This window comes from Artibeus jamaicensis, unplaced genomic scaffold, assembly GCF_021234435.1.
Source record: "Artibeus jamaicensis isolate MK-2021 breed Jamaican fruit bat unplaced genomic scaffold, CSHL_Jam_final scaffold_660, whole genome shotgun sequence".
Taxonomy (NCBI): Eukaryota; Metazoa; Chordata; class Mammalia; order Chiroptera; family Phyllostomidae; genus Artibeus; species Artibeus jamaicensis.
Genome location: NW_026522052.1, coordinates 1,490,018 through 1,505,753, shown reverse-complemented (window position 1 = coordinate 1,505,753; position 15,736 = coordinate 1,490,018). Strand labels below are relative to the sequence as shown.

General features: G+C 41.9%; 1 protein-coding gene across 2 annotated transcripts in view; it reads left to right on the top strand.

Annotated features, from left to right (window-relative positions):
• The first annotated feature begins 7,471 nt into the window (after nt 1-7,471).
• VWA5A (von Willebrand factor A domain containing 5A) overlaps nt 7,472-15,736 on the top strand; it is a 35,734-nt gene continuing 27,469 nt past the window's right edge. The window contains exons 1-7 of one of the 2 annotated variants that reach the window (XM_053659443.1): nt 7,517-7,549; nt 7,918-8,042; nt 10,092-10,149; nt 10,257-10,471; nt 10,777-10,999; nt 11,120-11,292; nt 11,514-11,628. In XM_053659443.1, the coding sequence (XP_053515418.1) occupies nt 8,034-8,042; nt 10,092-10,149; nt 10,257-10,471; nt 10,777-10,999; nt 11,120-11,292; nt 11,514-11,628 (793 nt within the window). In that variant the 5' untranslated portion in view covers nt 7,517-7,549; nt 7,918-8,033. Of the gene's footprint in view, nt 7,550-7,917; nt 8,043-10,091; nt 10,150-10,256; nt 10,472-10,776; nt 11,000-11,119; nt 11,293-11,513; nt 11,629-15,736 lie in introns of both variants that reach the window. The other variant, XM_037133956.2, reaches the window with a different exon arrangement.

Genomic DNA, 15,736 nt, shown 5'->3' with positions numbered 1-15,736 from the left:
TTTTGAATTGGTGTTTTAGGATTCTTAGGATATAATCCCAGTAGTGGAATTTCTGGGTCAAAAGTAGTTCCATTTTTTGTTTTTTGAGAAAATTCCATGCTGTTTTCCACGGTGGCTGCACCAGTCTCCATTCCCACCAACAGTATACTAGAGCTCTCTTTTTTCCACATCCTCATCAGCCCTTACTGTTTGTTGATTTCTTCATGATGGTCATTCTGAGTGATATGAAGTGGTATCTCACTGTGGTTTTAATTTGAACCTTTTTGATGGCTAGTAATACTGAGTATCTTTTCATATGCCTCTGGGCCCTGTGTATGTCTTCCATGGAGAAGTGTCTGTTCAGGTACTTTGCCCATTTTTTTTAAATGGACTGTTTGTCTTCTTGATGTGAGTCATGTGTGTTCTTTATATATTTTGGAGATCAAACCCTTGTCTGAAGTATCATTGGAAAATATATTTTCCCATACAGTTGGTTCCCTTTTCATTTTGCTGAAATGAAATTTGTTTTCTTTAGCCATGCAGAAGCTTTTTAATTTGATGAGATCCCATTTGTTTATTTTTTCCTTTATGTCCCTTGCTCTAGGGGAATATCAGTGAAAATATTGCTGTGTGGGATACCTGAGAGTTTCCTGCCTATGTTCTCTTCTAGGATTTTTATGGTGTTGTGGCTTATATTTAAGTCTTTTATTCATCTTGAGTTTATTTTTGTGTATGGTGTAAGTTGGTGGTTAGTTTTTTATTATTATGTTTTAACATAGCTGTCCAGTTCTCCCAACACCATTTGTTGAAGAGGCTATTTTTACCCTATGCTTCTGTCCCCATTGTCAAATATTAATTGAACATAGATACTTGAGTTTATTTCTGGGCTCTATATTCTGTTCCGTTGATCTATGTGTCTGTTGTTATGCCAGTACTAGAGTGTTTAGATTACAGTTGCCTTGTAATACAGTTTGATATGAAGTATTGTGATCCCCCTACTTTGTTCATCTTTCTCAAGCTTGCTGTGGCTATTCAAGGTCATTTATGGTTCCATAGACATTTTTTAAATATTTGTTCTATATCTGTGAAATATGTCATTGCTATTTTAAAAGGGATTGTGTTGAATCTACAAATTGCTTTGGTAGTACTGACATTTTGATGATGTTTATTCATCCAATCATGAACATGTTATATGTTTCCATTTGTTTGTGTCTTCCTTATTTCTTTCTTCAGTGTTGTGTGGTTTTCTGAGTACATGTCTTTTACCTCCTTGGTTAGGTTTATTCCTAGGTACTTTATATATTTTGTTGTTCTAGCAAGTGGGATTTTTTTCCTGATTTCTGTTTCTGATGTTTTGTTGTTGGTGTACAAAAATGTGTTTGATTTCTGAATATTGACTTTGTATCCTGCTGCTTTGCCAAATTCACTTATTAGGTCTAGTAGTTTTTTGGTGGGTTCTATAGGGTTTTCTATGTTATGCTATTATGTCATCTGCAGACAGTGACAGTTTTATTTCCTCCTTTCCAGTACGGATGCCTTTCATTTCTATTTTTTTCTGATTGCTGTGGCTAGGGCTTCCAACACTATGTTGAATAAAAGTAGTGAAAGTGGACATCCTGATCTTGTTCCTGATCTTAGCGGGAAAGCTTTTAGTTTTTGCCCATTGAGTATGATGTTGGCTGTAGGTTACTCGTATATGGCCTTTATTATATTGATGTATGCTCCCTGTACTCGCACTTTGATGAGTGTTTTTATAATAAATGGGTGCTGTACCTTAACAAATGCCTTTTCTGCTTCTATTGATATGATGATGTGATTTTTGTCTTTCCTTTCATTTATGTGATGTATTACACTTATTGATTTGTGAATATTGTACCATTTTTGCATCCCTGGGATGTATCCCACTTGATCATGGTGTATGATCTTTTTAGTGTATTGCTGGATGTGATTTTCCAATATTTTGTTGAGGATTTTTGTGTCCATGTTCATTAGTAATATTGGCCTGTATTTTTCTTTCTTTTTTGTGTCTTTGTCTGATTTTGGGAGTAGAATGATGCTGGCCTCATAAAAAGAGTTTGGGAGACTTCTGTCTTTTTGGATTTTTAGCAATAGTCTGAGAAGGATAGTGGTTAGCTCTTCCTTAAATGTTCTGTAAAATTCTCCTGTGAAATCAATCATCTGGTCCAAGAGCTTTTGTGTGCTGGGAGTTTTTTGATTACTGCTTCAATTTCATTTGCTGTTATTGGTTTGTTCAGGCTTTCTGCTTCTTCTTGACTTAGTTTGGGGAGATTATATTTTTCTAGAAATTTGGCCATTTCACCCAGATTTTTAAAATTCTTGGCATGTAGTTGTTTGTAGTAATTTCTTACAATTTGTTGTATTTCTGTGGTATCAGTTGTAATCTCTCCTCTTTCATTTCTGATCGTGTTTATTTGGGTCCTCTCTCTTCTTTTCTTGATGAGCCTGCTTAAAGGCTTGCCAATTTTGTCTATCTTTTCAAAAAACCAGCTCCTGGATACACTGATGTCTACAATTGTGCTTTTAGTCTCTATGTCATTTAATTCTGCTCTGATCTTGGTTATTTCCTTCCCTCTACTTGCTCTGGGCTGTCTTCGTTGTTGTTTCTTGAGTTCTTGCAGGCATAGGGTTAGGTTTTTTGTTTGAAATGTTTCTATCTTTTTTAGGTAGGCCTGTATTGCTATGATCTTCCCTCTCAGGACTGCCTTCACTGTGTCCCATAAGTTTTGGGTTGTTGTGAGTTCATTTTTACCTGTTTCCAGAAACTTTTTGATTTCTTCCTTGATCTCATTCTTAACCCATTTATTGTTTAATATCATGCTATTTAATCTCCATGAATTTGAGTGGTTTTGAGTTTTTCCCCTGAGGTTGGTTTCTAGTTTCAGTCCCATGTGGTCTGAGCAGATGCTTGATATGATTTCAGTTTTCTTGAATTTGTTGAGGCTTGTTTTGTGTCCTATCATGTGGTTTATCTTTGAAAATGTTCCATGTGCATTTGAAAAGAATATATATTCTGCTTCTCTGGAATGAAAGGTTCCATACATATTACTTAAGTCCCTTTGATCTAATGTGTCATTCAGTTCCACAATGTCCTTGTTGATACTTTGTTTGGAACATCTGTTCATTGTTGACAGTGGGGTGTTAAAATCCCCTACTATACGTGTGTTACTCTATCTCTTTCTTGACGTGCTCCAAGATATTTCTTATATATTTGGGTGCTCCTATGTTGAGTGCATGTATGTTTACAATGTTTATGTGTTCTTGATGGATTCTTCTTTTGAGTATTATGATGTGTCCTTTAGTTTCTATTTTGATGGCCTTTGTTTTGGGGTCTATTTTGTCTGATATGAGTGTTGCTACCCTGGCTTTTTTTCCTGTCTATTTGCTTGGAATATTTTTTTTTCTCCTTTCACTTTCAGTCTGTGTAGGTCTTTTGTTCTGAGGTGGGTCTCTTGTAGGCGGCATATGTGTGGGTCATGTATTCTTATTCATTCAACTAACCTAACCTATGTTTTTTGATTGGAACATTTAATCCATTTACATTTAGGCTTATTTTTGATAGGTCCTTATTCATTGTCATTTTACCCTCTTTGTACTTGTGTTCCTCTCTCTCTCACTCTTTTTCTTCCTCTTCTTAAAGCAGTCCCTTTGGCATATGTTGCAGTGCTGGTGTGGTGGAGGTATGTTCTTTTAGCCCACTTTTGTCTGGGAAGCTCCTTATTTCACCTTTCATTTTAACTGAGAGCTTTGCTGGATAGAGTAGTCTTGGTTGCAGGACTTTGCTTTTCATGACTTGGAATATTTCTTGCCATTCCCTCCCGCCTTGTAGTATTTATGTTGAGAAGTCAGCCACTAGCCTTATTGGGGCTCCTTTGTGTGTTACTTCATGTTTCTCCCTTGCTACCTTTAAGAGTCTCTCTTTGGCCCTGGCTGGTGTGGCTCAGTGGATTGTGTGCCGGTCTGTGAACCAAAGCATTGCTGGTTCAATTCCCAGTCAGGGCACATATTTGGATCACAGGCCTGGTCCCAGCAGGGGGTATTTGAGAGGCAACCACACGTTGATGTTTCTCTCCCTCTCCTTTTCCTTCTGTCCCCTCTCTAAAAATAAATTTTAAAAAATCTTAATAAAAATAAGATTCTCTCTTTGTCTTTTAATTATCATGTGTCTTGAAGTGGGCCTCTTTGGGTTCCTCTTGACTGGGACTCTCTATGTTTCCTGGATGTGTGACTTTTTCTCTTATCAAAGTAGGGAAGTTTTTCATCATTACTTTTTCAAACAGGTTTTCTATCCCTTGCTCTTCTTCTTCTCCTTCTGGTACCCCTCTTATATGGATATTATTACATTTCATTTTGTCCTGCAGTTTCCTTAACACCTATTCATTCTTTCTAAGTCTTTTTTCCTTTTCTTGTCTTTCTGGGAGTTTTTTTTTATACCTTGTCATTCAGCTCACTGATTCAATCTTCTGCTTCATCTAGCCTGCTTTTGATTCCTTCTACTGTGTTCTTCAATTCAGAAATTGTATTCTTCATTTTCTCTTGGTTCTTGCTGGTATTTTCTATGTCTCTTTTCATGCTGATAGAGTTTGCAGTAACTTCCTCATAGCTTCCCTATAGTTTTTGGTAATTCTCACTGAGCTCATTGAATTTCCTTATAACCATTGTTTTGAACTCAATATTTAATAGTTACTTGCCTCTCGTATTCCTCCTTTCTTTTTGATCAGGGGGTTGTTTCTTTGTCTTCCCATTATTTGTGAAGCCGTTCTTGTTTACTTCTGCTTCTTAAATTGATCTCTTTTGACTCCACAACTTTGTGATGTGAACTTCTATGGTAGGTGACCTGTGAGATTTAGTGGTGCAGTCTCCTTGATCTGTTGAACTTGATGCTCTTAGGATGCCCTTTATGCCGTTCGTGTTGGTTCTCTGGATGTAATTTGTTTTTTATTGTTTTTCGGTCATTCTTTGGTGTTTCTTTCCCTGCTGCTGGTTGACTGAGGGTTGCTCTGCCCACCACATCTTGTACGCTGTTGCGCTAGTACAGCCAGCACAAAACCACAAAGCCCAGGGAAGAAACCCCCATCTGAAAAAATAACTCCCCCTGTCAATTCCACTATCAATAGCAAATAAAGCAGCAGTAATAAGGGTATAAAGAGATTAAGACTATTATAAGAAAGGAGAAAAATAAACTATAGTATAAAATCTAGTGACATAATATGCACAATCTTGATGGATAAGAAATGAATGTTAAAAAGCCATGCAGGAAAGAAAATATTGCAAATCACGTAGAAGACCACAGTGGATTTCACTTCAGCAGTCTCTACTATTAATCACAGTTTTTTCTTTGTCTCTAACCTACTCTGCCCCTGCTTCTTCTGGAACCCAGAGTAAGTGGCTGCAAATGAAAACTTGTGCGCTGGCCCTTGAAATGTCTCTATGTGTCACTAGCGGTTCATCTCCGGCAGAGAGCAACCCTGCTGCTTTCCCTGCTGGTTGTTATCCGTATACTTTTTGGGCTCTGGTGCTCTAGGCTGGGGATCCCAGTTTAGGGTTTAGCCCCCATGGATCCCAGGGGTATACAACAAGCCACTTAATTATCCCTTTGTTGCTGCTGCCTGTGGGCACACAGCCTTCTTGAGTCTCCACCATACTCCTTACCAGTCAGGTTGTGCTGAAGCCAATTATTCTGTCTGTTGTAGGTTATAAAGCTTCTGTCTTGCTGTTTTTCAGTTGTTTTCTCTGGGTGATGTCTCCACAATTTAGCAGTAATTCCAGATTGGTCCTTGGAGGAGGTTAGTATGGCTTCCATTCATTCCTCCACCATTTTGCCCATGCTCTGTTTTATTTTCTTTAAGCACTTTTACTACTGGATATTTTCTCATTTACTTATTTTCCTATTTATGTATTTTATTATTTGTTTATTGAAAAATTTCTTCCCCTGCTTTGTGAGCTCAAGATGGGTAAAAATTTTTGTGTTGTTATGAACATAATATCAATGTCTAGAAAAATGCCTTGCACATAGTAGAAGCCTGATAAATACATGTTGACTAAAAAAATGAATTATTATATATTTCTCTTCCAAAAGTTTGATTATTAGATTCATTAGTTTATGTGAAAAGAGGAAAATTATTTATTATGTTTAAACAAAATGTGAATAGTACAATGCATTCATATTTTTAGTAGCTAAAAGGTCTGTTTAATTGTATATTTATATGTTAGCTTCAGAGAGTTTATATGTAACTGCCCTTCCAATAACCAGCATCATATGAACATTTCCTGATTCATACACATGGGTTCTTTCCAACCAAGCAGTCATGTCTGATCTGTAGCAGGCCTCTTGTTGTAACCTCTTTCATCAACCTGGATCAGGTGATGACATGCCTACTTTTCCAGCTTCTAGCTACTGTTGCCCAGAATCTTCAGCCAACAGAAAAAAGTTGCAACCAGAAGAAACAATAGTGGAGATGGATTCTAACAATATAAAAGGATTATTCCCTTTTACAATGAGTTTGACACATGTGAAAAACATGGTTCTAGGGCTTGGTACTAATAAAATTGAATTTGTGCTTATATTGTGTTTTACTCTGTGTCTGTGTGTAAAGATTTACTTTCACATCTGTTGAGATCCCCTGGATTTTTAAAAACAGCCCATGGTGGTGTAGGTCTGTCATTATCCCCATTTTACAGATACAAGAATAAACTCAGAGTAAATGTGTCACAGTGAATAAACTGCAGAGACCAAGTCAACCTGAATCATCAGTACATACATTCTTTCTCCTATACAGATTCTCAGCAGCAATGTGACGTTTTTAAGCCTCAAATTTACAAGGTCATTTTTGCACTGAAAAAGACTTAGGAAATGTCACTTCAAGAGTCCCTGAGCCAGGAAAATGAGCACAGATATTCTGTCAATTGCTGACATTGTTACCCCCCAAACTAGGTTTAAGATTCTGATGAAAAACCCATAAATGGGGAAAAATTGGGGCAACTATAACTGAACAATGAAAAAAAAAAGTGACTCATTCCTGTGCTAGCTCCTCATCCGTCCCTCCCCCTGTCTGCTTGCCCGAAGGAAGATACAGTCTTGGAACAAATGACTCAATTTAGAGATAAAGTATTGATATAAAGTCAATGAAATTCAGGGCCTAGCACAAAGTGTTACTAGCAGGGCCTAGTACCCAGGGCCTTGGTAATTAAGTCTATTACAGTAACATGTAGTGTTTGATGTCATTGTAGATGTTACTATTACAGCATTTCCCCTAAAAAAAAAATCTATTTCCTTTGCCAGTCCTCGGCCTCTTAGCCTAGACCAGGCAAAAAAAAAGAAAAACATCCCAGGGCTGAAGAATTTTCCTTTGAGCCAGAGAAGAGCGAATGTTAGAATATTTGTTTAGGAACTTCCCCTGGATCCCTTAGTCTCGCAGTCGTCACTTTATCACCGATCCCTAGAGGTGGGCGGGGTTTACTGGAACTTTTGACTGCAGTTGTTTCCTGCTCGAAGTGACTCGCTAGCTCAGAGGTTCAGACACTCAAGCTCCGGGCCGGGAGAACTGGGAAGGTAGGTGCTCAGCCGCGGCTCCAGGGCTGGATCCCGGGTCCTCCCTGAGGTCCTAGACCTGCCCCTTCTAACTCCCCTTCCCCGTCTCAAGATCTTCGAGGCATGGTTTTGCCTGCAAGCCCACCGGGCACAAAGTTTAGTCCTGGTGTGCAACCCCCATCCCCCGGGGGTTTCTGCGGGTGTGGCAGGTTAGGGGAATGTGGGGGACCAGAAGTGGGATTTAGTTATCTTCTAATAATCTCAAGGTCCCTTTCCCTACTTTCCATCTCTTTAACTTTTCTCTCATTCGTCTTCTCTCTGTCCCTCTCCTTGTCCCTCTTTTCTGTGGACAATTGGTGTTGCTATAACTTTACGCTGTGGAAATGGAGCTCCACGCCCCCTCCACCCCATCCAAATTGGAGTGCAGCCCCTGCACCTTCTGTATAGAAATTCTAGGGACGAGCTCAGATCCCTTCTGTTAATACATGGATGCTGAAACTCCGGGATGGAAAAGGTAAAAGTTAAAAGTTAAATGTCCCTGGCTTTCTATCTCAGCGCTGCATCCCAGGTTCTGCACTTGCCTGGGCCGAGGGCTGCAGGGTGTGGCTGCTCTGCCTCCTAGATCGCCAGCAGCTGTAGGACACACGCGCAGGCCCTGGGCTCAAGGCTCCGCCCCCGGCCCTCCCAGTTGCTTCTGATTCGAGGCTCTGAGCTGGCCCTGCTGCTGTGGCCAGTCTACTTGCCTGCAGCTACAGGCATTTCTGAAATGCCATCCTGAGTGAGGGAGGACTAACTCTGACCCCAGCAGAGGGTGCACTGGGCGGGGCCGGGGAGCTGGCGCAGAATAGCATGGTTCCCCCTTGAGGGATTTGTCTTGGGGCTGGAGTCCAGCAGGAGACAAGCCCTCTGCTCTGCCTGTTCACCTGGAAGCCATCGGGCGAGGGCTTCCACAGAGACAGATCTGGTTTCTCAGCAGTTCCTCCAGCTCCTACCCTTTCTCCTGGTCTCCTCCTGTGTTCAGCTCCCCGCTGGGTCCCTAGGATTCCTCACTGCCCTAGCAGCAGCAGGTGTAACCAATGAACGGGCCCGCAGGGAAACCTTTCTTGGAGCGGCCCTACTTCTGTTTCTTCAGTGTGAGCCCTTTGCCACAATTGGTCTTTATCCAGTTCTTCAAAATAAAAACAGGTACAAAGCAAAAAGCCTGCATGATTGGCACTGATCTGTAGATACGGGGCGTGGTATATAAGACACACCATTGCTATCAGATGGGTGAGCAATGGGTGCCTTTCTCAGGGTTGAAGTGGGGAGCGATGTTTAATGGTGATTGATAGGAGCGGAGAGGGCCGGAGATAGTCCTGCCAAAAGCTTTGGAATCCTTCTGAGCGTCAGGGAGGCGGTCGTTGTTCTTGGAAGGAAAATGACCTTTCTCAAGAGCCCACCTGTTTTTCTGGCCGCAGGTTCCTGAGTGAAAATTTGGGTTCCCAGTGACCCATCTGCCCCTGGGGCTATGGATAAGCACTCTAGTTTCACTTTGGCATCGTTGGTGTGCCAGGCAATTACATTTTGGTTCCTTAATGTTTATTTTCAGTAAAAATGCCCCTAATTTGTGCTAGAGGTGGTAGCTCAGGTCAGCCTTGGACAGGCAGGGAGGGGCCCGCTCATGGGTGACTCTGTTCAGAAGAGCCAGAGCGCAGCATCTAGTGATGTCAGGGCCAGTGACTGGGACCAGAGCCCCCTGCTGACTCTTTGGGTACAAAGATTATAGTGTAAATTGTAATATATGTGCATACACTTTTGGTAGTGTACCACATGCGATGGTTGTCTAAGATTACAATAAAATTCGGAAGCTATGTTTACCGTGGCCTGATTTAAGACAGAGGACAGGTTGAAATATGCTATATAAGAGTCTTGGACAGAGAAATCAAATGGTGCTCTCAATTATAAACCCCCAAAGAAAAGGCACAAGGTAAGTTATCTAAGTTGCATGGGTCCATTTTGGGTCAGGGAACTTCTTACGTACAGGTCTCTGAATAGTGTGATGCAAAGTAACAGCCAAGGTCTATTAACAGTAGTAACTAAAAGAATACTCATGTCTGTTGTCATTGAATAAACGCTTCCTATAGGCAGGGCACACTTCTAAAAACTTCACAGATATTAATTGATATATGCATATACAATGTGTAGGTATTATGATTTTCACTTTGGAAAGAATACGGAGGTTCTGAAGGTTAAGCCAATCATTTACTGAACACACGAAAGGAGTGGTATCATCATACACTTCTGAAAAAGTGGGCCTGGTGTTTGAACCAGACTTAGGGTGTTTCAGAAAGTTCTTGTTCAGCAGGTACTTGGTGACTTTCACAGCTTCCGGCCTGGGTCTGGTGTTTAAAAGGAGCCTTTGTAGCAGCACTTTGTCCCCTTCTTCTCAGCATCTTTCTCCTGCCTAGTTCCGTCATTAACCCTCCGAATATATTTTTACACCAGAGAGAAGCACACGAGACACTGGCGTTTGAATAGCTAATCCCCCACATGGGCCTCTGTTCATGATGTGTCTTTCCCACAGGGACTCTGTGCCACCATGGTGTGCCCCTGTGGCCTGCTAACGCGCCGAGAGGAGCCAGGTGAGGGGGATTTGTGACTCCTATGTGCCCCGGTGGCTTTGTCACCTAGCACAATGCCTGGCCTGCAGAAGATGTTCTATTAAACGTTGTTGAACTCTTGTGCCCAGGTCTGTCTCCAGTGCCACTGAAGAGCATCTCTGTGACCTTGTCCATTTGTGAGTTCGTGGCTGGCGTGTCTGCCACCTTGAACTATGAGAATGAGGAGAATGTTCCGTTGGAGGCCTTCTTTGTTTTCCCCATGGATGAAGACTCAGCTGTCTATAGCTTTGAGGCCCTGGTGGATGGGAAGAAAATTGTGGCAGAATTACAGGACAAGATGAAGGTACTAAGGAGGAGTACATTATCGCTTCCCTTTTTATTCCCCATGATGCATACTCTTCAGGGTTATTATCAAATGCAACTTCACGGAAGTGCTGATACTGAATGCTTTGTCCTCCACACCTCTCTAACTGAGCCTTTCCTAAAGCCATTGGAAGGGAAAGCCAATCAGAGCACTCAAAGTACAGCTGTGAGCTTGGCAAGACCAGCTGGTCTCGCCCCACCAGACTCCGTTGTTTCCTGTGCTTCTCATCTCCTTGTCAAACACACTGCCCTTCGATACCACTTTTCTCTCCTTGGTCTCCTTAGGCCCACGCCAATTATGAGGAGGCCATCAGCCAGGGCCACCAAGCCTTCCTCTTGGAGGAGGACAAGGACTCCAGGGACATCTTCTCTTGTAACGTGGGGAACCTCCCCCCTGGGTCGAAGGCGGCACTCACCCTGAAGTATGTGCAGGAGCTGGCCCTGGAAGCAGACGGGGCCCTGCGCTATGTGCTCCCAGCCATCCTGAATCCTCGGTACCAGCTCTCTAGTGAGTGTCCTCCTCCTCCTCAGATGCTAGTGGGGGCAGCACAACTGGGATGCCCCTCAGGGTTGGGGGGGTGCTAACATGTGTGGTGAGGGAAACCACCACTGAGGTAACTTTCTGTAGAACGGCCTGAGGACAGTTGCCAGAAAATGAAGATTCCTGCAGTCCTTTTGGAGAACCTGCCCTACACACTCAGCATGGTCGCGGCCATCAGTTCCCAGCACGGCATTGACAGGGTCCGAAGCAACTGCCCCTTAAGTCCCCTTGAGTATCTTGGAGATAAGACTTCTGCTCAGGTAACTAGAAAGAGAAGACTGTCATTGCTGGGACCCCTGTTCTGGGGTCCTGATCTTCTCCCTCAGTCTTTCCTAAACATTCCTTCCTTTCCCCTAGTAGCCCAGAGGGAATCACAGCATGCTCCTTCTTTATCCCCCTTCAGTTTCCAGAGCCTGCCTGCTCTCCATTCTTCTAAGCAACGATAGTGTTAACGTGGCTTCTTTGACTGTTCCCAACCCAGATTTCCTTGGCCGATGGACACAAATTTGATCGAGATGTGGAACTTCTGATTTACTACAGTGAGGTGCATGCCCCCAGGGTAGCAGTGGAGATGGGGGAGCCTACAGCAAAGCCCGGTACTTCCTTTCCTCCTCGTAGTTTCCTCCCGTGGGGTAGCTCTTGTCTCGGAATTACCCTCAGATTCACCCCAGTTTTTTTGCCCTTCTGTCCAGTGGTGGGTAAAAAACTGAAATAGCTTACACTGCGGCATTCAAAAATGGTTCAAGTCAATGACTATGTCTTATGGAAACAAAGGATATGAATAGAATCCACAGAGGGAAACACATTTACGTTACAAACATGTGACGATAATCAGTCTCTCCAAGTAAAAATTAAAATACAGTAAAAATAATGACATGACCTTTTTACTTTTCAAATGATCAAAGATTTCCAAATCTGGTAAAGCCTCATGCTTTAAAAGGTGAGGTAAATTTGGCACCCTTATAGCAAAATAATTTGCTATTAAACTTTTGAGGAGAAATTTGGCTATATGTATCCAAATAAGTGTTTATTTTTGTAATTCCAATTTTTAAAATCTCACTTAAGGAAATAAATTTAAATGTAAGTAAAAATATAAACTAAAATGTCCTCAAAATGTCTTACAGTAGCTAAATTTACTATATTAGAATTACTCCATGGGTTATTTTATTTTATTTTTTTATAAAGATTTTATTTATTTATCTTTAGAGGGGAAGGGAAGGAGAGAGGGAGAGAAACATCAATGTATGGTTGCCTTTCGTGTGTTCCCTGCGGGGAACTGGCCTGCAGGGAACCGGCCTGCAACCCCGGTATGTGCCCTGACTGGGAATCGAACCTCGATTGTCTGGTTCACAGGCCTGTGCTCAATCCACTGAGCTACACCAGCCAGGGCTTCCATGAGTTATTATACTGCTACCAAAATAATGTATATTGACAGATTGAAATAATATGGGAAAAAAGGACTTCCAAAATATGTTAAGTAAAAGAAAGGTAAGTTATACAGATTACTAAAAGAAAATAAACTACAAAGTAAGAAAAACATTAAAAACCACAGGAAATAGCAAATGTTGTGATTAGATTAAGAATAAGCTTATTTTCTTGATTTTTTGTTTTATCTAATAAGTAAGTTTTATTGATTGGTTCATCACACCAACATGTGATCTCACCCTGGGTTTTCTTTTTGTCTTCTTTTTATTGTGGTAAAATGTATGTGACCTAAATTTTAAGTGTGCAGAAACAAATAAGTTGGCATAAAGTTATACAGTGTGAAACTTATAAAATGCACACAATGGCAGTTTTACTGCTGTGACCATTCTTGTCACGCTCAGTGCACTCACATTGTGTGTGACTGTCAGCAGTGTCTGCCTTTGGAGCTTGCTCATCTCACCCTGGCATCTTAGTTTCTAAGACTAAGTTTAGTTTCTTTTCTTTTTAAAAAATTTTTTTAAAATATATTTTATTGATTATGCCATTACAGTTGTTCTATTTCCCCCCTTCATTCCCCTCCACCCTGCACACCCCTCCCCCACCATTTCCCCCTTTAGTTTATGACCACGTGTCTCAAGTTCTTTAGATTCTATATTTCCCCTACTATTCTTGCCCTCCCCCTATTTTCTACCTACCGTCTGTGCTACTTATTCTCTGTACCTTCTTCCCCCTTCTCCTTCGCCCACTCCCCTGTTGCTAACCCTCCACGTGATCTTCATTTCTATGGTTCCACTCCTGATCTAGCTGTCCTTTTAGTTTGCTTTTGTTTAAGGTGTGGTTCTTAATAACTGTGAGTTTGCTGTCCTTTCACCGTTCATCTTTTTTATCTTCTCTTTCTTAGGTAAGTCCCTTTAACATTTCATATAATAAGGGATTGGTGATGATGAACTCTCTGAATTTGATCTTATCTGAGAAGCACTTTATCTCTCCTTCCATTCTAAATAAAAACTTTGCTGGATAGAGCTATCTTGGATGTAGGTCTTTGGATTTCATGACTTGGAATACCTCTTTCCAGCCCCTTCTTGCCTGTAAGGTCTCTTTTGAGAAATCAGCTGACAGTCTGATGGGAACTCCTTTGTAGGTGACTGTCCCCTTAGCTGTTGCTGCTTCTAGGATTCTCTCCTTCATTTTAATCTTGGTTAATGTAATTATGATGTGCCTTGGTGTGTTCCTTCTTGGGTCCAACTTCTTTGGGACTCTCTGAGCTTCCTGGACTTCCTGGAAGTCTAGTTCCTTTGCCAGATTGGGGAAATTCTCCTTTATTATTTGTTCAAATAAGTTTTCCACTTGTGGCTGTTCCTCTTCCCCTTCTGGTACCCCTGTAATTTGGATGTTGAAATGTTTAAAGATGTCCTGGAGGTTCCTTAACCTCTCCTCATTTTTTTGAATTCTTGTTTCTTCATCCTTTTCTGTTTGGTCATATTTTTCATCCTTCTGCTCTACTCCTTTGATTTGAGTCCCAATTTCCTTTCCAATACTATTGGTTTCCTGTGCATTTCCTTTCATTTCAATTAGTTTAGCCTTCATATGTTCTTCTAATTTGTGACTAAAATCAACCAGTTCTGTGAGTATCCTGATCAGCAGTGTTTTGAACTGTGCATCTGAAAGTTTGGCTATTTCTTCATCACTTAGTTTTATCAGCTCTGGGGCTCTGAGTTGTTCTTGAGCCATGTTTTGATCTGTTTGTGCCTGTTATGTATGAGGAACAGAGCCCTAGGTGTTCACCAGGGCGGGGCCACCCAGGTCGCTGGTTTGTGACTCTGTATGTGGGGGTGGGGTCAGAGTGGGACAATAGCGGTCCTCTCTGCCGCTTCCCACCACTGGGGCCTGCGCAGTCCGTCTCACTGCTAGCTCCTTCACTGGTTTATCTGCTCAAAAATGTGTGACTGCAGTCAGCCCTCAGTGAGTCCCCCACCTTGCACCCTCAGTGGGTCTGCCTGCTACTCCACACCTGGGATCCACCCACGGCTGCTGGGGTGCCTGGGTCACATGCCTGGGTGGGTCCGGTGGATCTTTCCTGCCCAGCCCCGCTCTGCTGCTGGCTCTGCCCCTCTTACCAGTTTGGCTGAAGGGTTCATTGTTGTCAGATTTCCATGTAGTTCCATTTTCTGTGGTTTGGCTGCATTTTTGTTGGTAAAACTTTGTTGTTTTTAAACTTGGTTGTGTGAGAAGGCACAGGGTTTCCACCTAGGCCTCCATCTCGGTGGAAGTCCTCCTAGTTCATGTAAGTTTAGTTTCTTAATAGGTTTAGTGTTTTAAATTTCTTTAATTTTTCTTGTTTCCTAAATTGTCCTTGATATGTATGTGCTTTTCCTTTTGGCTATAACTGGTAGAGCACATGCTAGACTGTTGCTCTCTTGGAGCCTCTTGGGCTGCTGTCCCTGATCACAGAGACCCTGGAGCGTAATGCGGGGGATGCTGGCCCTTTGCCTTTTTAAACTTAGAATGTACTCACCATAGGAAGAACATGATTTAAAAAAAATATTTACAATTTAATAGATATAATTGTATCAAGCACTTTAATTTTATGAAATTAAGAGCTTACTCTGAATTGAGCCCTAGATTTGGTTCCTGAAGTAAATCATGTCACTTAATTCTTAACATAATCTTGACCTAGGTATTACTACCTTGATTCTTTAGATGAGTAAACTGAAGCTAGCAAGTAGAAGAGCCAGGGTTCGAAATACCTCATTTAAGAATGAGGAAGCAGAGACTTGGGTGGGTGAAAATCAGTTGAGCCAAGCCAAAGATATTCCAGTAGACGATACCATGTCTGTAGTGCTTACAGTGCATCTGGCACTGTGCTAAACAGTGTAGAGATGCTTACTCCGTTCTCAGGGTGGCCCTTCTCACCTGTCAGGTGCAGTGCCCGTCCCATTAGACCCAGCTGTCTCTTCAAATGGCAAGGAGTCTACCTTGCCTATAAAGAAAGAGACACTCAGCCACTGGATGTCCAGGGATCTGGATTGCATAAAAGTTGTTCTTGAACCAGTGCACTGTCAAATATCTGCTGGCCCTCGCCCACCTCATTTGGAAGCAGTTTGGTTACTGCAGTGATCTGTGGGTAAGAGAGTAAGCTCAGTCAGGTCCTGTGGTCACACAGAGTCCCAGGGCTACTGAGAACCTAGACCTCTAGTCCTGGGGTGACTACAATATAGATAGGATACTGGAACTAGCTGCTATATCTTCTTGTATTCTCTGAACTTTTGAACTGGAGTT